Source organism: Myotis myotis, unplaced genomic scaffold (genome assembly GCF_014108235.1).
Source record: "Myotis myotis isolate mMyoMyo1 unplaced genomic scaffold, mMyoMyo1.p scaffold_m19_p_13, whole genome shotgun sequence".
NCBI classification, from domain to species: domain Eukaryota; kingdom Metazoa; phylum Chordata; class Mammalia; order Chiroptera; family Vespertilionidae; genus Myotis; species Myotis myotis.
In genome coordinates, this window is record NW_023416317.1 from 16,705,941 (window position 1) to 16,728,551 (window position 22,611).

A 22,611-nucleotide genomic window follows, 5' to 3' on the forward strand; every position below is an offset into this window, starting at 1 on the left:
GCAGGCTAGATGTCCCTCAAGGCTAGAGATATTTACTATTGGGCCCTTTACAGAAGCAAGTTTGCCAACCCTGGACTGGCTGTCAGAGAGCTCCTGCAAACAGCATGGGGAAGTAGCAAGCCAGAGTCTCCAGGCAGATCAAGCACACACTGCACCTATCCACGCTGACATACCCAGAGTATAATTGTGGTTTTCAAAATAACATAATGTCCCAAACCGGCCAGCCCCACACCTCACCACCTCCTCTCCGCCCCTGAAAGGAGCGCCCTGAGGCTTACCTTTGTTGTACATGTTCGTTGGCACCTGGACGTCACTGAGACTGATGTTCACAGGCAGATTATTGAAATGGTCATTTGGGGCCAAGATGAATTCCTTCCCCAGCTCCAAAAAGTTCCCGTCTTTGTCCCTTTCATTGATCAGCACAGCATTGAAGTATTCATACTGAAAGAGAAGGTCAGGAAACGTTACATGTGGCTCAGGCAGGGGGCTCTGTTCTCAGGCAGACCTGGGCTTAAGCCGCGGGCCATCCTCACACTGTGGATCCTGCCCTGGTCACGTGGTCCCTTTTACTCTTCCGTATCCTCTATGGCAGCTTTCACAGGGGTGTGATTGTGGTATGTAAACGTTTCTCAATGTCAGACAATATTCTTGGGAAAAAATGGAAAGAGCTGCACAGTACTTCCTTTTGCATATATACTATAGAGAAAACTGCCCTAAAACCAATTTAATTTTTGAAAATTTTAAGACAGACCCTTTCCTTATACAGCCAACGTTTCAGTTGAAGGAGACTGGAAAGAATAAAAAATAACAATTAAACAGGTAATATGTCAGATAGTCATACATGCTAAAGAAAAATAATAGCCAAAACCGGTTTGGCTCAGTGGATGGAGCGTCGGCCTGTGGACTGAAGGGTCCCAGGTTCGATTCCGGTCAGGGGCATGTACCTGGGTTGCGGGCACATCCCCAGTGGGGGGTGTGCAGGAGGCAGCTGATCGATGTTTCGCTCTCATTGATGTTTCTGACTCTCTATCTCTCTCCCTTTCTCTCTGTAAAAACATCAATAAAATATATTTTAAAAAAAAGAAAAATAATAAAGCAGGGCCAGGGGAAAGCAGCAGGGAAGGGCTGTGCTTTTATATACAAAGCTCAGAGGAGATCTCACCACTCCAGCGACTCACACACATGCTGAATGAAGGGAGGAAGGAAGCTGTGTGGGCAACAGCACAGACCGAGGGGACTGCAGGGCAAAGGCCCTCAAGATGTGAGTGTGCAGACACGTTTTAAAAATGTCTGTATCATCATATCATCATGGTCATCATCATCATCATGGAATCTATGTATATAAAAGGTTAATATGCAAAGTGTCCCCTCAGAAGTTCAACCACAAGACCAGGAGTTCTATCGCTCACTATGATGTGCGCTGACCACCATAAGGCGATGGCTGGCAGCTGGCAGCCAGGGAAGGGAGGCTCCGGCCAGTAGCCAGAAGGAAAGCCCTGGCCGGCAGCCAGAAGGCTCCGATCGGCCCTGATTGCCAGCCAGGCCTAGGGACCCTAACTGTGCATGAATTTTGTGCACTGGGCCTCTAAAACAGAAGAAATTTTTGACATAATAATGGCTGAAAGTTTTCCAAAATTATGACAAACACCAAACCACAGATCCAAGAAACTTAGACAGCACCAAGCATCTGACTTAAACAAAATCTACACCTAGTCACATCATATTCAAACAGCAAAAAAGTCAAAGAAAATCTTAAAAGAAGCCAGGAAGTGAGGTTTTAAATATGTTTTTATTGATTTTTAGAGAGGAAAGGAAGGGAGAAAGAGGGAAAAACATCCATGAGAGAAACATCAACATCTATGGGCTGCCTCCTGCACTGCTGGAGGTCAAGCCCACAACAGGGGCATGTGCCCTGACCAGGAATTGAACCAGTGACCCCTTGTTGCATGGGTCTACGCTCAACCACTGAGCCACACCAGCAGGGCACAATAAGTTTTAAATTACTGAAATCCACATAGTATTGTCCCTGAGAGCAGTAGGCTAATTTTAGAAATTAATATATGATAATGATATAAAACTATCAATGATATCTAAGAAAAGTTTATGCCTAGAAAAACCCTAGAGATTGGAAATTAAACAGCACAGTACTTATAAAACATGTGTCAAGAAAGAAAATTACATGGAAAATATTTTTTAAATTAATGATAATGAAAAGTGTCAATATGTGTGAGATGTAGCTAAAATGGACTTTACCAAAAAGTTATAGATTTAAAAGCTTATGGAAAAGAAGCAAATTTTAAGATGAATAGTAGAAGATAAAAAAGAACAAATGAAACTCAATGTTAAAAGTAGAAATAAAATAATAGAAATAAAAGCAGAAAGCAATAAAACAAAAAGCAAATAACAGCAGGGGGAAAATCAATCATATTAAAGTTGGTTCTTTAAAATAGTTAATAAAGTTATAAAACCCTTGCTAGATGGATGAATAAAAAGAAGGAACCACAGAATACTAGTATCAGGAATGAAAGAGGAAACATTATTATATATCCTAGAGACAATGAAAAGATAAGGGGTAATTACAAACAACTTTATGCCGATATTTGATAACTTGAGGTAAATGTCAAATTTCTTTTAAAAATAGAAATTACCAAAATTGTCAAAAGAAGATATGCCTGGCCCTATACAAACAAAGTAACGGAGTTCACAATTAATAGCCATGCTAAAACAAATAACTCTAGGTTCAGATGCCTTAAATTATGAATTACATCAGATATATAAGAAATAAACACAAACTCTCTTATAAAATTAGAGGAGGGAATATGTCTCAATTTATTTAATGAGGGCAGCATAACCCTGATGCCAAAATCAAACAAGAAATTTTTTTTAATTATACACTAATATCCCTCATTAACCTAGATGTAAAAATCTTAACAAAATATTGAATCAAATTCACCTACACTTAAAAAGATGACCAACTTGTGTTTATCCCAGGAATTCAAGGTTGGTTTCACATTTGAAAATATCAGCACAGTTTACCACATTAACAGAATAAAGAAAAAAAATCATACGACCAAATAAATGCAGAAAAAATCATTTGAAAGAATTCAATTTTTGTTTATCAAAAAACTCTCAGGAAATTAGGAATAGGATAAAATGTCCTCAACCTGATAAACAGCATTTATGAAAAATCTACAGCTAAAATTATATATATGATGAAGCAATCAATGTTTCCTCTAAGAACAGGAGCATGGCAAAGATGTCAGATCACTTCTATTTAACATCATACTAGTGGTCCTGGCAAATTCAGTAAACAAACAAATAAATGGTCATAGGGATTGAAAAGGAAATACTCTATTTATATACAGCATGATTACCTATGTTGCAAAACCTGAGGAATCCACATAATCTACTATAACTAGTGAGTTTAGCAAAATCATGGGATACAAGATCAATATGTAAAAATCAGTTAGTAAATACTAGTATACTAACAAAGAACAATTGAAATTAAAATTGAAAGGAGAAGTAACATTTACAGTAGTATAAAAAGATTAAATACTTATGTATTCCTTTTATAAAACCCATATATAATGCCTGTATGCTGAAAACTACAATACAGGGTGGGGCAAAAGTAGATTCACAGATGTGAGTACATGAAACACAAAATTTATTCTTGTATTATTATTTATTAACTAGAGGCCCAGTGCACAGATTCCTGCACCAGTGGGGTCCCTCAGCCTGGCCTGCACCTTCTTGCAATCTGGGACCCCCCAGGGGATGTTGGACTTCCGGTTTTGGCCTGATCTCTGCAGAGCAAGCCAAGGGACCCCACTGGTGCAAGAATCCCTGCACCGGGCCTCTAGTATGTATATAAGATCTTTGGTGAATCTCTTCCTGCCCTCCCCCCTATCCCTTTCCCTCTGAGATTCATCAGTCTGTTCCATGGTTCCATGCCTGTGCATTGAGCACCTGCCCCCTGGTGGTCAGTGCACGTCATAGCTACTGGTCAAATGGTTGAACGGTCAAATGGTTGAATGGTCAAACAGTCGCTTAGGCTTTTATATACATACTAGAGGCCCAGTGCACAAAAATTTGTGCACTTGGGTGTGGGGGGGTGTCCCTCAGCCCGGCCTACACCCATTCACAGTCCAGGACCCCTTTGGGGATGTCCACCTGTCGACTTAGGCCCACTCCACAGGGGATCAGGCCTAAGCTTGCAGTCAGACATCCTTCTGGCAGTCAGGGAGCCCTCGGGGGATGTCTGACTAAAGGCTTAGGTCCCCGAGGGATCAGGTCTAAACCGTTAGTTGGACATCCTTAGTGCTGCCACGGAGGATGGAGAGGCTCCTGCCACCACCACTGCGCTGGCCAGCCATGAGCCAGCTTCTGGCTGAGTGGCACTCCCCATATGGAAGTGCACTGACTACCAGGGGGCAGCTCCTGCATTGAGCGTCTGCCCCCTGGTGCACAGTGTGCATCATAGCAACCGGTCATTCTGCCGTTCAGTCAATGTGCATATTAGCCTTTTATTATTATATAGGATGTCCCTATTTCCCGCCCCCCCCCCCATTTGCCCCTCTACCCAGCTCTTACCCCCGACTTCTCTCTGGCCATCACCATACTGTTGTCTGTGTCCATGGGTTGTGCATATATTTTCTTTGGCTAAGCCCTTCTTTAAATTCACTTCTTTAAATTTTTATTTTCAGGTAAGTGCTTATAACTGCACTATTATATATTTTCTATTATATCATTTAGAATTAAGATATTTTTAATTGAACCCTTGTAAATTTTAGCACAATATAATAAATTATGCTAGAAGCAATTAGGAGATTTTTCATGTAATGCAGATACATTTCAATTAATATTTTGTTAATTTTTAATTTTTTAATATTTTAATTTGAAATAATCTCATACATGTAAAAAAAACTACGAAATACTACAGCATATTGTATGTACCCTTCATGCAATTTCTTAGGTGTTAATAATTTAAACATAACCATTATACAACTAACAAAATTTAGAATATATTTTTCTTATAATCTCTTTAATGTTACTTAATCCATTTACTTTGTTTTTGTTAATCTTCACCCAAGGATATTTTTCCATTGAATTTTAGAGAGAGTGAAGGGAAAGGGAGAGACACATTGATTGGTTGCCTCCTGCACATGCTTTGATAGGGACTGAGGATCAAGCCAGCAACTGAGGTACATGCTCTTGACTGGAATCGAACCTGGGACCCTCCAGTCCACGGGCTAATGCTCTATCCACTGAGCAAAACAGGCTGCAGCTTAATTCATTTACTTTTAATCTATATGTGTCTTTATATTTAAAGTGGGTTTTGTTTTTGATTCACCCTCATAATCTGTCTTTTAATTGGTGCATTTATGGCACTGACTTTCAGAGTGCTTACTGATAGAGTTAATACCATATCTGGCAGCTTCTGGGGCTTCTGTGTCCCGCCTCCCTTTCCTGCTGGGGACGCGATCGGGTCCCAGGCGGCAAGGTAGGCCAGCTTCTGGGGTTTCTGGGACTCGCTGGATGGTGGCATGCTGGTGGCTCGCGCTGTCCCACCCTGCCTGCAGTATTCAAATTAGCCACCATTTTTGTTGGCAGTTAATTTGCATATCGTGCTGATTAGCCCATGGGAGGCATAGCGAAGGTACAGTCAATTACCATGTTTGTCTATTATTAGATAGGCTATAGATTATGGTATCATTTTTCCATTCCAACATCTGTAAACCTATGTTTTCCCCACTCTATTGCTGTGAGAAATTTTAAAAGGTTTACATAAATACAGATAGATAGCTTGCTTAAGGATTAGAAAATTCAGTATTAAGGTGCTAATTCTTCTGAAATTGATCTATAAATTCAACAAAATCTCAACAGGCTTTTTCTAGAAATTGCCAAGTGTATTTCAAGTTTTACATAGAAGTAAAAGGGGTCTATAATATTGAAAACAATTTTGATAAAGAAGAACCAAGTCCAAGGAGTCACATTTCCTGATTTTAAGTTTTACTATAAACCTAATTAAGTAAAAACAGTATGGTATTGGCCTTAGAAGAAAAAAACAGATCAATGGAACAGAGTCCAAAAATAAAGCCACAAATATAGTCAATTGATTTTTTTCCTTGTTTTTAATATTAAACAATGGTTTACTTCTTTATTTTCGGAAGATAATTGTAAACATTACTGTTGTCTGGAAAGAGTCATTGTCAGGCTTTCTTTTTCCTCTTATGATCATGAAGCAACATTTTCCATAATATGCTTTTAACTCATCATTTGTGATGACTGATTTTGCCTTTCCTGCTTTGTAACTCAGAAACCTAATTTTATTTTTTTATTGAGTTTATTGGGGTTACATAAGTTATAAAATTACATAGGTTTCAGGTATACAATTCTATAACACATCATCTGTATATTGCATTGTGTGTTCACCACCCCAAGTCAAGTGTCCTTCCATCATCATTTTATGGTCCTTTTTACCCTCTTCTTCCTCCCCAAGCCACTCTTTCCCTCTGGTAATCACCACACTGTGTCTGTTTCTATGATTTTGCTTGATAACGTTTTTCACCCAGCTTCCCAACTCTCCTCCCCACGACAGCTATCAGTCTGTTAGTCTGTTTTCTGTATCTATGAGTCTGTTTCTATTTTGTTTATTAGTTTATTTTGTTCATTAGATTCCACATGTAAGTGAAATCATATGGTACTTGTCTTTCTTTGACTGGCGTATTTCACAGTGTCATACTCTCCAGATCAATCCACACTGTCATAAAGGGGAAGATTGTCTTCTTTTACAGCCAAGTAATGTTCCACTGTGTAAATGTACCACAGCTTTTTTGTTTGGGCTGTTTTCAGATCTTGGCTATTGAAAAAAACACTGCAGTCTTCACAGGGGTTCATACATTCTTTCAAATCAATGTTTTGGATTTGTTCAGATATATTCCCAGAAGTGGAATCGCTCTGTCATAAGGCAGTTTCATTTTTAGTTATTTTGAGGTAACTCCATACTGCTTTCCACAGAGGCTGAATTAATCTATATTCCCACCAACAGTGTATGAGGGTTCCCTTTTCTCCACATCCTTGCCAATACTTTTGGTTTGTTGATTTATTGACGATAGCCATTCTGACAGGTGTGAGGTGATATCTCATTATGGTTTTAATTTGCATTTCCCTGATGATTAGTGATGGGCATTTTTTCATGGTCTATTGACCGTCTGTATGTCCTCTTTGGAGAAGTGTCTATTCAGGTATAAATTGTTCATACTAACCCTATCAGATGTATCTCCCATTTAGTGGGTTGTCTTTTCACTTTGTTGATGGTTCCCTTTGCTGTCCAAAAATATTTTAGTTTGATGTAGTCCCATTTGTTTAATTTTTCTTTTGTTTCCCTTGCCCAAAGTTATATATCAGGGGGGGAAAAATTCTACAAGAGATGTTTGAGGTTTTATTGCCTCTGTCTTCTTCTAGGACTTTTATGATATTGAGTCTTACAGTAAAGTCTTTGATCCATTTTGAGATTATTCCTGTGTATAGTGTAAGAAGGTGGTCTAGTTTCATTTTTTGTACATTTCTGTACAATTTCCCCAACACCATTTATTGAATAGACTATCTTTACCCTATTGTATGTCCCTGCATCTTTTGTTGAATATTAACTGACCATAACGGTATGGGTTTATTTCTGGGCTCTCTACTTTGTTCCATTATTCTGTATGTCTGTTTTTATGCCAGTACCATGCTATTTTTATTCCTATGGCCTTGTAGTATTTAATATCTGGTATATGATAACAGTGATTCCTTCAACTTTGTTCTGTCTTATGATTGCTGTGGCTATTCGGGGTCTTTTGCTGTTCCATATAAATTTTTGGAATATTGATTCTAATTCTGTGAAATATACCATTATTATCTTGATAGAAAATGCATTGAATCTATACATTGATTTGGGTAGTATGAACATTATAATGATACTAGAGGCCCGGTGCACAAAATTCTTGAACTTGGGGGTTGGGGGGATGCCTCAACCCAATTGTGAGATGGTGCAGGCCAGGCCGAGGGACCCCACCTGTGCACGATCAGGGCCGGGGAGGGACGGAAGGTTGGCCAGTCAGGGAGGGCCTGCGGGAGGGCTCCAGGGTGTGTCCGGCCCATCTCACTCAGTCCCAATCGGCCAGACCCCAGCAGCAAACTAACCTACCAGTCAGAGCATCTGCCCCCTGGTGGTCAGTGCACATCATAATGAGCAGTTGACTGACCTTAGCATATCATTAGCATATTATGCTTTGATTGGTTGAAAAGAAGACCGGATGACTGGGCATTTAGCATATTTGGCTTTTATCATATAGGATTAGTTATATCTGTCCATGAATATGATATATGCTTCCACTTATTTGTATCTTATTCTGTTTCTTTCTTGAGTTCTTATAATTATCCAAGTACAGGTATTTTACACATGGTTAAGTTTATTCCTTTTTTTTTTTTGATGCAATTGTAAATGGGATTGTTTTCTTAGTTTCCCTTTCTGATAGTTCATTATTGCTGTATAAAAATGCAACTCATTTCTGAATATTTGTTTTGTACTCTGCTACTTTACAGAATTAATTTTTCATTTTTTTCTTATATTTGATTTCTAGTTTCATACAACTGTGGTCAGAGAAGATACATGATATGATTTCAATCTTCTTAAATTTATTGAGACTTGTTTTGTGTCCTAACATGTGGTCTATCTTAGAAAATGTTCCATGTGTATTTGAAAATAATATTTCTTCTGCTTATTTGGGGTAAAATACTCTGAAGATATAAGTTAAAGCCATCTAAACTAGTGTGCAATTTAAGGCCACTATTTCCTGGTGGTTTTCTGTCTGGAAGATCTATCCATTGATGTCAAAATGTGCATGGATCTCAAAAACTTTGTAAGTGAATGAAGCCAGAATCACAAGAGTACATGTGTGCACTCCCATTTTTATATGAAGTTCTAGAAAAGGCAATACTGGCAGCACTCAAGGATGGCTTTTGGGAGGGGGGCTACTGGAAAGGAACACAAGAGAACGTCCTGGGATGCTGGACACGTTGTATGTCTTCATGGGGTCTGGGCTACTCAAGAGTATTCATTTGTCAGTACTCACTGACTTGTATGCAAAAAAAACTTGCATTTTATTACATAGAAATATATGCCTCAATAAGAAAATTAATCATAAAAGACCTTTCACTTTTTGAACAATTCTTAATTCAAAAACTGTACAGAAACAAAACTCAGTTTAACAAATTCCACTCCCAGCCATATTATGATTTACTGTGATATGACACCCAGAAACAAAAGAAACCACACCTTCCTGCTGAAACAATAACCAAGGAGCACCTGACCAGCAGAAACACCTTGACTGGCCCATGAACTGCCCACACCAAGGGGGAGGCCGTCCTTCTAACGGGATCTGCTTTCTCGGTAACATGTCAGCAGGGTTTCCTCCCACAGCTCCAAGCTGGGTAAGGTCTTAATCTTCCACAGACCCAAGTGCTTCCCAGAATATTATCAACACTTTTTAAAACTCAAACCTTCAATGCTATTGTTTCATTATAACTGGATGTTGAATTAACAAAACAAAGCATCGGCCTGCATGGTAAAGGCCAAGACAATCATGGTTCATGCACAGGCCCTCCGGAGGCCAGGCTGTTGAATGGAATAATCTGCACAGCCCAGAATGCAAATGAAGGCAGGATGGAAAGGCAAGCAGGTTTTTGCTCAGTGGCGCTCATCATTTCCCGCAGGCGACTGTGTATTCTGCTTCTCCTCCCAAATCCATTTGTCCTTATTGACTTGGAAAAGGCTGACTTGGTGCAAACAAGAATCATTCCTCAGCCCTTGGAATTCATTGCTATCATTATGAGGCTCAGGGGCTTTGCCCACATGATCGAGAAAATATATGCTTAGTGCAAGTCACCTCAGTATTTCTGAATCCCATGGAGTAAGAGCAAATCAATGTTGTGAGTAGATCTGATAACCTACTAAGTGTGATGGGGTACAAAGGAAACTAACCCAGGGCACAGATTGTGGCGTACAAAAGTGGTGGCTCAGAAGGAGGTGGCTCAGAATGAGTTGGTCCAGTGAGTGCCTAAAACAGACTCATTCAGGAAGGTGCAGACACAGTTCTTCTGTAAAGGTCAGAGAGTAAGTATTTTAGAAGTTGTAAGCTGTAGGGAAGTGGCTGCGACACCTCGACTTCCCTTACAGCACAGCAGCAGCACAGACACCAATGCACACGCTGTGTGTCAGTCAAATTTAATTTAACAAAAACGTGCAAAAATTACAAAAGGGATTTGACCCACAGGCTATAGTTTGCCATCCCTTTTAGTAGGGTGTTATGAGAATTTCAAGAGACAGAAATAAAAAACCTCGAGCTGGAAGGAATTAAACATTTCTTTGGCTAAAAAGTTTTTGAGTACAATACTGAAGGAAAAGAATAATGTTGAAGGACTGATGCTACCCGACCTCAAGACTTACTATGAAACTACAGCAATAGAAACACTGTGGTATTGGTGGCAGAATAGATAAATAGACCAATGAAGCAAAATGGAGAGCCCAGAAATGGACTCCCATAAATACAGTCAACTGATTTTTGACAAAAGAGCAAAGACAGTCTCTTCAACAAATGGTGCTGGAAAATTTGAACATCCACATGGTCACATGTTAAAAGTATGGGGCGCACTGTGGCACCTAGAGTCAAGTCCCTGCCCACCACCTGCACTCGCTTTGAAAATGCAGGAGACCCAGACCCGGCCAGCCCCACCCTATTGGGTGAGACCCAGACCTGACCAGCCCCAGCCCTGTCTAGCCCCTCCAGGCGGGGGGGCGCAGCCTCAGGTCCCCCAGCCCAGCTCTGATTTGGGGGGGCACAGTCTCAGGTCCCCCGTCAAGCCCCACCAGGCGAGGGGCATGGCCTGAGGTCACCCATCAAGCCCCACTGGGCAGGGGGCATGGTCTGAGGTCCCTCGCCCTGGTCAAGTGCCATGCAGCCTCAGGTCCCTGCTGTTTGGTCATGACGTTACAGTGTCCCAGCTAATTTGCATATTCCTCTATTAGATAGATAGATGAACATTCTAAAACAAACTACAAAATATACAGTAAAAGTAAAAGGTACCAGTGACACGTTCTCTTTGGGGCACCCCCTGGCTGGTTCTGTGCACCCCTGGGTGCAGCACTTCTGGACAGTGTCCCAAAGCAGCATTTCCAAAACATGATCTGTGTGTGCAACAGAGAGCCAGGCCACACAACACCTGCAAGGAGTGATTTTTAAAATGTGTGTCATGGTGAACAAAGGTTGGGAAATGCATGGAGAGCTGGAGTTTAAGGAAAGGCAAAGAGGTCTCTCCATTTCAGGACATCTCAGGGCCTTGAACTCCGTGAGACTACACTGTTAAGCTTGGAGGTCTGGGGGCAGAGATGCTGAATGCAGCATTGCGCAGACACAGCTGATCATGCTGGTGTCCTCCTTAGCACTTGCCAAGGGGTCACTGTACAAGTACCTGTGTGACTGTTTTATCAATGGTGGCTTCCCCGGGACTAGTTCAGCAACTCAGGAATCACGTCGTGTTAGGCACTGCTGTATCGCCAGGCCCTTGTTGGCTGACTAACTTACCAGGATCCAATGTCAGGATCCACTGGGTTACCAGGTCTCTCCCGCAGACCTGTCTTCACAGTCAGCTTCCAGGCCACGTGGTACCCAGGGACGTTCTCAGCAGGGAGAGGAGATCATGCAGTAGACAGTGTCTCCCATGGCCCAGGGAAAGGGAAGCTGGAGGAGGCCAAGGTCATACTGCTGCACCGCCGGTCACATTCAGGGAGAAGAGTGAACAGAGTAGTGGGTGAACGTGACTCCAGAAGTGGCCCGAATTGCTGACCTGTGCAAATCATTGTAAAATGAGGGACAAGGCGGGAGCCCTGTGATACCTCCAGGAACCGCAGCTTCCCCGAGGGCTGCCTGGGCATCCCCCCACGGGCAGAGGCCCTCTCCTGCAATGCCATTGTCACAGAATATGGCAGTTTTCAGTTCTGATAGGGGTGCACCAGTGAAAACAATTCGTTGCTCCACCTCTCTACCAACTAGAATCCAATAGGTAAGGCCGCCTCATTGGCCCAGCTGCACACCTGCCGCCATCCAGAGCCAAACCTCGGACTCATCAGGAACAATCACTAGATAGCACAGCGTGTGTGGCTTCGCTCACTAGCTGGTGGTGACTGCCTGCGTGTGTTGAGAAGGCTCCTGAGGCGATATCTCAGCCTTAGAAGCCTAAGTTCGCCTCCAAAGGTGGCGGAGCCTCTCCAACCCTCACAGCTCTGAGCACTCCTCAGCCCTAGTTTACAGGTTGGCACACTGCTTCTAGAAAGAGCCAGATAGTAGCTATTTTACATTTTGCAGGCCAAACAGTCTCTGTCACATTTCATTCTGTTGTTTTAGCAAGAGTAGCCAAATGCAATACATAAACAAGTGGGTGTGGCTGAGTCTGAATAAAACTTTATCTACAAAAAACAGGCACCTGGCCTCTCCCCTGTTGCCTCTTCACTCTCACAGGTGAGAGGCAGCTGGCCTCAAACATCCAGATGTCCTGGGGCAATGCTTCTGAACCCCAGCCTGGGAGCTTCCAACATCTGGCCAGATCTCAGACAATTCTATTTAAATATCAAGGGGGTGTTTCTCCAGCCTCGGCCAGGTGATTCCAGGGTGCAGCCCAGGCGGAGAGGCAGAGTTTCTGGGGTGACTTCCATTCCCCTTCCATGGTGAGTTGCATAACAGAACTACAGGGTCTACTGCAGCAGGCCTGCCTCAGGGGCGGGAGGTACTGCTCCACACATTTAATTAAATCCCGCCTGGAAAGCTCGCTAATTGTTTCCGCTGTGTGTGTGCTATGGAACCACCCAGCTGTAAACTCCACAGCAGGTGGGCCTCTGCTTCTCCGCTCACCTACTGGGCACTGAACCCCAGAGTCACTCCAAGTCATAAAATTCAGCCTGAGGGTGGAACCCAGAACACACGCCATTAGCAAAGCCAGCACCCACTCAATAAGCGCCCAGACTGGTCAGAATGTTCTGGAGAAATAGACCAATGGGGGTGGGGGAGAGGCAGAGAGAGGGAGAGGTTGAGCCTTATTGAGTTGGCTCAATTGATTGTGGGCACTGGCAAGTCCAGATTCTATAGGGCAGGGGTCCTCAAACTTTTTAAACAGGGGGCCAGTTCACTGTCCCTCAGACCGTTGGAGGGTTGGACTATAGTTTTAAAAAAAACTATGAACAAATTCCTATGCACACAGCGGTGGCAAAAACACCCGACGGGCCAGATAAATGTTTTCAGCGGGCCGCATGTGGCCCACGGGCCGTAGTTTGAGGACCCCCTGCTATAGGGCGAGCTGGCAGGCTGGGTATTTCGGTAAGACTTGGTGTTGCAGCCTTGAATCCAGATTCCACAGGGCAGACCGGGCAGCTGGGACAGGCAGGGTCTTCACGTTGCCCTCGCCCTCACCAGGCAGAATTGCTTCTTCCTCAGTGAACCTGTCTTTGGTGTTAAGGCCTCCAGCTGACCGGAGGAGGCACCCCCGCATTACAGATGAGGGGACCTGCTTCCCTCAGAGTCTACTGATTGTAAATGTTAGTCACACCTAAAAATGCCTTCACAGCAACATCAAAACTGGTGCTTGACCAAACAAACACCTGGGTACCACAGCCTCGCCAAGTTGACACATGAAATGAACCGTCACAACTATCCTTCTCAATGGACTGTGGCAGCAATTTGTCAGCTGGACTCCCAGCTGTCTTCTCGTTCCCCACCACCCACCCAGGCAGCAACCAGAGTGATTGCTTAGACAAGTGGACTGAGCTGTGTCACTCTCCAGGGGTTCCCTGCCACCCTCAGAATAAACCCTTCCCCAAGCTCTGAAAGGCCCTGTGGTCCAGCTGCTCCCCACCTTGTCCACTGGGTCTCCTCCAGTGACCAGCCTCTCACCCCACTCCAGCCTCCCTGCTCTCTTGCTAGGGTTCAAACATTTGTCTCCACTTAGGGCATTACAGGCAGGCTGAGCCAGCGCTCTGGCGTTGCCTGAGGCAACCACTCCCTGCAGTCTTTACATTAAGCTCTGTGGCCCGCAGGCCTTTTCCTTCATGGGGTTTGCTGGTGGCTAAGCTGAGTGAGCTTCTGTTACTTGCAAGCGGAGTCCTAACTAGCACACGCATCACACCCTGATGCTGAAGGCCTTCCAGGAGGATTGCTCTCAGCATTGCCAGGCCTCACGTGGAAGTGTCCCTCCGGCCTTGGGTTCTTGTCCTATGTGCATTCCTCACCCGGCTCTGATACTGGCTTCAATCTCTACCTACCCAGTCCTGTTGGCCCAATCATCACCTATCTTTCTCTACCTCATCTTTATGTGCCTCTATTTCCTCACCTGTAAAGCAAAGCAACTTTGAACTCCTTCAAGCATCCAGCACAGGGAAGAACTCAGTAAAGGGCACCATGGTGAAGGGCTCAAATCCATCTGCAGGCCCAGGGCTCTCTCTCCCACTCCCCCAAAGCCTTCTCCTTCCCAGTTATCCTACCTCCTCTGATCTTCTCTCCCGACTCAGGAAATCAGTGGGTCCTTGGGCCTTTTCCTTCATGAGATTTGCTTCCTTGAAAACCTTTAGAGCAGTGGTTCTCAACCTGTGGGTCGCGACCCCTTGGGGGTCGAACGACCCTTTCACAGGGGTCGCCTAAGACCATCGGAAAACACATATATAATTACATATTGTTTTTGTGATTAATCACTATGCTTTAATTATGTTCAATTTGTAACAATGAAATTGGGGGTCACCACAACATGAGGAACTGTATTAAAGGGTCACGGCATTAGGAAGGTTGAGAACCACTGCCTGAGAGGGTTAGCTTTGGGTGGTGAGTCACCAAAGGGCAGACAGGCACCCATGCATCCCTGGATTTCAGGAGTATCTTACCATCCCAGAGACACCACACCTTTCTCACCTCTACATCCCTGGCACCAAGCACAGTGCCTGGATGCTCAGTCAGGTGGTAGGGCGAATAAACAAATACAATAACCACTCAGGGCAACATCTTCATGTTCCACCATCAGCTGGGAAGAGCTTTCCCTCTCCCAGCCCAGAAATTAGTGCCAAGTGGGGGCAGAAACCTGCACGGGCCTCCTGATTCCCATCCCTCCCCCTGCCTGGATTTCATCGTGTTCCACTCATGAAGCAGCAAACCGGCCAGGGATGGCAAGGAGAGGAAGACAGGGCTTTGAAGCCTGATGCCCAGGGTTGAAAGCACACTTGGTTCCAAAGGGCACTCTAACTTTCTACAACTGTTTCTTTCTCTGTGCAGAGGGAATGGCGACACTTCCTCTTCAGATCTTTCTGAGGATTGAGTGGGATAAAATGTACAAAAGCCATGGGCACAGTGCCCAGAGCAGGCTCTTAATATGTTTTGGTTCTCTCCTCTTTTCCTTATTATTTTCCCCTTCCGTGCCCTGGGATGGCGGCCAACTTTTTACAACTTAGATTAAAAAATAAAAATTAGTAAGAATTTTAGCTCCAAATGAGCCCAGCAAATACCAAGTTCTCAGTACACAGGCATCCTATGGGGAAGTGACATATACCCCGCTCCTCAGTGGCCCTCTCCGGTGCTATCTGTTACTACACAATAATCCCATTTTCTCCTCATATGTGAGAATTGACGTTTTAATGATCTGTTCCAGAATATTTCTAGGTATTAATGTTACATTAACTCATTTATAATTCCCCAAGCACCACCGTTCCTTTAAAAAGCAGATAATGAATATCCTTCTCCCAGCCATCTGGAATCTCTGGCCTCTGAGACTGCTCAAATATGAGTCTTAATGGCCTACTTAACAAGCTACTTATGCAGGCCTGGACCACAGTGGTCTGCAGGTCTAGCTGGCCACTTGGCATTTAACTTTAAGAGCCTTGGAATGGAGTATATAACTCAAGCATGCTGGGTTCAAATCCCAGCTCTGCTGCTTAGCCACAATCTCCCAGTTACCTCGTCCACATGGTGGGATTACAACCACCCACATTATAGGGGAATCGTTTTGAGTAAGAAACACATAAAGGAAAAAAAGCACCCAGTTCACTGACTTAGTCACAGTATTCGGTTGACCTGTATAATAATGGTTATATATTGGTAATTTCATACGCTTTCGCATCATAGGGTTTCGACAAATAATAGCAGTCGCTACTGTGGTGGAGCTGACTGGCAGACCAGGGCGGAGGGAAACGTATGAAAAGACAAGGCAGGAACACTATTATCTCCCACTCACTGGGGATGGGTTTCCCAGGTGCTCCCTCAACACCTACTGTGCCCATCCCCCACTCTCGTCTCCTTAGGGCAGGGTGAGTTTCCTGACTGGCCACTGACCTACAAGAACTCCTCCAGGGATTTCCCAAAGGTCTTAAGACAAAGGACAAGTTCCTTACCATGGCAGGCAAGGACTCCTAGTTCTGGCTCCTCCCCAAACCTAGAACCACCCACCTCATTGAACTGCTCACCTCATTGGTCCCCATTAATGGCTCCATCGCTCCATGATCCTAGGTTCATGTGGCCACTGGCCATACTGTTCCCTCCTGTCCAGAAGATGTTCTCCAGTTGACACTTTCATAATCCCTGTCCCCCCTTAGATCCAGTTCAGTTATCACATCTTTTGGGCAGCCACCTTTGACTTCCCTGATTGGGGACATTCCTATTGAGTGCCCTTGAAGCCTCATGGGCCTCTCTGCATAGCACTTATCCCAGAGGTCACAACACACTTATCTGAGCGATTATTTGGTTTAAACGGCCTCCACCCTACATTGTGAGATACATGTTTGCAGGGACCACTGCTGCTGCTGCTTGTGCCACTGTAACCCCAGCATCTAATACAATACCTGGCACATAACAGGTACTCATTGGGGTTGTTGAAGGAAGATGTAGGGAGCTGATAAAGTACCGCAGCAGAGCCCTGCAGTGGTCCTCAAGACACAGCAGGAGCTCAGAGTAGCTGAGGACAGCCAGCAGTGACCCAGGCTCTGCCCCAGAGAGACAGGAGACAGTGTGGGGAGGACATAGGGTCTGAGGGCTCAGGCTCCTCTAAGTTTGTCTGGTTGACTGCTCAGTCTAACACTGTGACAGGGAACCTCTCGAGGCAGCTGGGAATCCCTCTTTAGGCTCTGTCAGGGCCCTGAACTCTAGCAAAATAACATCAGGCTAAAGGACACCCTAGCCTGGCTGGGCCTTCCATAAACAATTTTTTTACTTCTGTCGAATGATATTAAAGGTCTTCTATGTGCTCCTTCTACCATTGACACTCTCTTCCCCCAGCAGCCAGAATGATTCTGTAAAAATTAAGTAAAGCTGTCACTATCTCACTCAAGCAATGGTTTCCCTCTGTGTGGAATACAACCAAAGGTCATATTGATCTAGCTCTTTCCTGCCTCTCCACATCAATCTGAGACACTGGCCATCTTTGGATCATCAAATAGGCCAAGCCCATTCCCATCTCAGGTCTTTGCATCTACTGTTTGCTCTTCCTGGAATGCTATTCCTTAGGACCTTTGCATGGCTAGCTTTAGGTCTTAGTATAAATGTCAGCTTCACAGCAAGGCCTTCTCTGAATAACTCTAACTGCCTCTTTCCAATGTGACAGAACTTTGTGCAGTGATGTACATGTTCTATGTATGCACTGATGCAGTAGTTAACAGCCCCGTGTGGTTACTGAGCACATGAAATGTCACTGGTGTGACTGAGGAACTTGACTTTTTAATTTGATTTCATTTACATATATTTTAACTTAACTTTAAATAGCCATACACAGCTAGCGGCTATCAAATTAAACAATAGGCCCACTCCCCTGTTTTATGTTCTTGATTGCACTCAATATCTGAAGTTCTTTTTATTTTTTTCATTAGTTTATGTCCATCTCTCCAATTAGAAACCTGAGATCCATATGAAGACTGAGACGTTCTCTGTTTTGTTCATAGCTGGAACCCCAGTGCCTACAACTTTGCCTGGCTATTGGGAGGCACTCAAATGTGCTCTACATAGGTAGGCATGTGTCAAAAAAGGTGTTGGTACAATTATCCTCATAACATCCATCCAAGAGCCGGGGTCTCCACCTCAGTATTTGTGCCTCAATAATTGTGAAATGTGTCACACTTGTTCTCACTAATGATGGGAGTACTCACATTTGCAACAGACTGACTTTTCTAATTAGTTAGAGTAGATTTAAGGTTATCTGAATAATACGCTCACACCCAATCATCTATATCCAGATTGATTTTTCTGAGTGGGAGGGAGATTACCAGCTGGTGGATAAAAGTTGCATATGGAGTGGGTCACACATATGAGTATCATCTGTCACTTCGACTTAGGTAGAGGAATAAAAGTAAATGTGATGAATAAGGTTGCTTTGCTTGGCTCTGCTCAACATCTCTTCTCCCTTGTTGTAGTAAGGGAACCCAAAATCTCTGATACAGGGGGAGACGCCAATCAAGGGGCCCTGTCAGTCACTCTCCAGCATGTGACCCAGGCTGGCCAATCAGAGTCCTTCCTTTTCAGGCAATGCTATGAATGCTGGGAGGCTGAGCTCCCCAAGCCCTTTATCAATAATCACAAGTTACAATGTTGCTGCTTTGGGCTGCCAGTGGCCACTTGCTCCACCCACATCCAGAGATCACTCTTCTGAGAACAAATCCACACAAACGAACAGAGCCAAGAGTTGGCAGAAAAGAGTGAGGCTTGATGAAATGATTCTGTTACAATCCTTGACTGCAATCACAGTTAAAGACTTACCTTGGAATGCCTAGGTAAGTAAGTAAAAAAATGCGCTTTTTGTTTGTTTGTTTTAATTTGACTCGGGTTGTTAGAGTCCTGCTTGAGTTCAGAAATACTACCATCAACATTTGCAATAAGATTGGCTTCCCTGAACCTCAGTTTCCTTCATACGCAAAATAGGAACAAAAACAACTATTATGTTAGTTATTTTGGAAGTGATAAAAGGTGTCCTAAGATATGAGAGTGCTTGATGGAATTCAAAAAACTGAACACAGCCAGGTCCAAGGAAAGACCTGTAACTACAATCAAGAAAGCCAGGCCCTGGGTCAAGTTCCCTCACTTCGCTTTTCTACTTCTCTCCATTGATTCACAGAGCAAAGAGAAACACCTAAAGCTTCTCCCTGTTTACACCTTTCTATTCAGAGGTTAGCCCAGGATAAATGAAACTGAGATCTAATTTCCAGATCCTAGGAGAGGAAATCCAATTGGTCCACCATATGTCAAAAGACCACCCATGGTCCAATCAACTGGGACATAGAAGGTGGGAGGGTGAGGGAGTCAAGTTGTATAAACATGATTGTATAAACATGGCATAAACTGGGGCCCATCCTCATGAATAAAGGATTTTTGGGGGAGAGTCCTTGTTGGCCTGGCAGAGACTTCGAACGATGTCTATACTACACTATCGAGGGTTTTTATAAAAACTTCCTGGGCTAACATACACTATATGAAGTCATCAATAAGATTAAGTCAATTGTTACATGGAAGACACTCAAGGACTATAAATGGAATATGAACATATGGCCTTTAAGTCCAAAACAGAACACCAGTTTACAAGACTAACTATCCAATAATGAGCTCCTGTACTGTCCAATAACTGGACTTCCTTGGTTCAGGGGAAAAAAATCACCTATGAATTTGAATCCGAGTAGCAAAATGTGGAAGAACAAGACTTGATTAGGGTACTTGGGCTTTACAGTGTAATGCTTTACACATGACTCTAAGGCAAATCCATATTTTTATGCTGTATATTAGTAGTATTAAACTATATTTAAAATTATCTACCTAAGTTGTTCTTTAAAGCAACTCTCACAATTCTCATTAGACTAGAAAAAGTTTCTTCACAAAGCCCAACTGAAGTAAGAAATAAATTATCTCCCCTCATTTCCACATCATAATAACTCTGCCATTCCCACTTAGAAGAGTTAAGAAGCAATTAAAAGACAGACATAGAATATGTAGCCTCATTATCATGATTATTACTACAATTTAGAATGTTCTAGCATTTCACATCACAGTGGTCCGGTTGCTCTGGTGATTTACTTCTGCATTTTTCACAGGAAGTTAATTAGGGGAAGAGATATCCAAGGCCACAGCATACACACCTCAAAAAGAGGTGGCATCCATCTCTGGTTTCCAAGGTAAAACATTATACTGCCTTTTCCATGACTCCTGGCATCTTAAACACAACTGCTTCTCTGATAAAGAAAAAAAATGTGATAACTCAACAAGTGTAGGTACCACCAAGTGTGCCTAATGTGTGTGTGTCCAACGCGCAGTTCTGGATTTTCCAAAGCTGACTAACTCTATCCTTGGGGTGGGGAGGGGACAGGGTGGAGAATGGAACAGAAAATATAAGCTTTCCTAGACATATCTAGAATTTTTCAAAATCTAGAAGAAATATTATTTCATTTTCAGTACACCCAGGGCTATCTGGTTATTGAGGGTGATGTGTCCAAGTACAATAGTGTTTCCTTGCTTAGTACCTCTTTTTTTAAAATATATTTTATTGATTTTTTACAGAGAGGAAGGAAGAGGGATAGAGAGTTAGAAACATCGATGAGAGAGAAACATCCATCAGCTGCCTCCTGCACACCTCCTACTGGGGATGTGCCTGCAACCAAGGTACATGCCCTTGACCGGGATCGAACCTGGGACCCTTCAGTCCACAGGCTGACGCTCTATCCACTGAGCCAAACCGGTTAGGGCGCTTAGTACCTCTTAAGGTCCTCCTCAAACTCTCCTACCCATCGTCCCCTCTGAGGAAACTGAAGCTCAGCATGACTGAGCAATTGTCTGAAGGTCCCACAGTGAGGAGGTGGCAGAATTACACTGGAAACCTCGTGTGACCAACTCCAACACCTACGCCATTTTTGATGACCTGGAGTTGCTTTCCAAAATTGTAACTTACCAAGGTATCATGGAAAAGCAGTCATCTATGTATCTATGTCAGACATTGGATTGTATGTAGTGAATGTTCTGAATATGTTTCAGTAAATTGACCTATTATCTGAATTAAAATAAGTTGTGGAAATGAGATGTAAGGAGTCAAGCAAGCAAAAACTAGAAATTAATACAATGGCATTCCCTTCGGATCCTGCAATAACTACTCAGAAATAAAGTAAAAAATTGTGAGGCTGTCATCTGTTTCTCATTCAGTCTTCCCTGTTTATTTTTGTTATTGTTTTAACCTCACATGACAATAAACAAGTGGGATAAAAAAATTAAACATCAAAATAAAAAATAATACAAGTTGGTAAATTCATTTAGTGCCCTGACACCTCGTTTGAGATAATGCCCTGGAGAAAATGGATAAGCTCCTCTGTGCTGACAATACAGATTGGGGACTGCTCTGCAGAGAGAGAAAACGGCTTCAATTTTGTCTTGTCAACGGAGGTTAACCTTCTCTGTAACCTTAACATGCTCTGTTCCCACCATGCACACCATGAGGGCTCTGATACACCTCCACCTAATTGACTACAAGGTGCTGTTTGCTTTAGAGGCCTTTAGGATCCGAAGATGACATTTTTCAGGCCCCATGTGTCAGTACCTCCAAAAAAAATCATTGTGCCATAGCAGAGATATCTAGATTTAAACCAGCAACGAGCTCCCATAGCTGTCAATGATGGAAATGTACACAGAACACCTTTTAAAGTTAATATTCCTCCAGCCATTTTTAGTCCCTCCTCTATCAATTAATGGCAATTTAAAATGACTGCCAAGTTGTTACTTGGATTCATTATTCATTCATTTGTTCTCTCAGTGAACGTTTGCTAGGCACCTGTGATGTGTTGGGAACCTCTGGAGAGGAAAACAGGAGGGCCTCATGTCATCTCGATATTCCCTAGTTGCTCCTGTAGTTGGTGTGGGGCCTGGCTAGTTTGGCCAATGGGCAGTGGGCAGATGTGCTGTGTGTCACTTTCTACCTACACTATCTGGGAAGGGTGATGAGTAGCCTGCACTGTCTTCCCTGGAGCAATTCCAGAAGCCACATATTTCAGATGACACAATGGAGGGTGCCTGGGTCCCTGAGTCACCCACTGGAAGAGAAGGTCCCAGGAAACCTCCTGGACTCACAGGGGCTTTTTCAAAAGCAATAAATAAATTTCCATGAGTTAATCCCCTGAGGCTTCAGGTTGTCATACTGACTAATGCAGCTGGGAACCAAAAAGAAGAAAAATGATATAAATCCCTGCCCTAATTTATTCAAGTCAAAGAAAACTGAAAATAAACATATAAATTATGGTATTAGTCTTTTTATAAAAATGTTTTCTCGGTTTAGTTGAAACCACCTCAATTCACATTCAGATCTCCCTGCTTAGGAGTAATGAAGGCATTCTATTTGGTTGAAAGCCTTCCATTAGTTTAAAAGCTCCAGTTGTCAAACCATCAATGTCTATAGGAGTCTAATAAAGGGCAGAACACCAAAGTGTTATGTAAGCAGAAGCTATAGCCATATTAACATTCATGAGTTTACCCACCACAGTTCCATTCATAGTCATTTAGAAATACAAATACAGTAATAAAATTTCCACTTACA

At 43.2% G+C, this 22,611-nt stretch overlaps 1 protein-coding gene across 2 annotated transcripts in view; it reads right to left on the reverse strand.

Moving 5' to 3' along the window:
- Positions 1–22,611, reverse strand: part of CACNA2D3 (calcium voltage-gated channel auxiliary subunit alpha2delta 3) — an 809,032-nt gene that overhangs the window by 493,714 nt on the left and 292,707 nt on the right. For both annotated transcript variants that reach the window (XR_004971472.1, XM_036331880.1), the window contains exon 5: positions 279–441. Coding sequence is in view for 1 of the 2 variants with exons in the window: in XM_036331880.1 (XP_036187773.1) it covers positions 279–441 (163 nt within the window). In the remaining variant the exon portion in view is untranslated. The remainder of the gene's footprint in view (positions 1–278; positions 442–22,611) is intronic.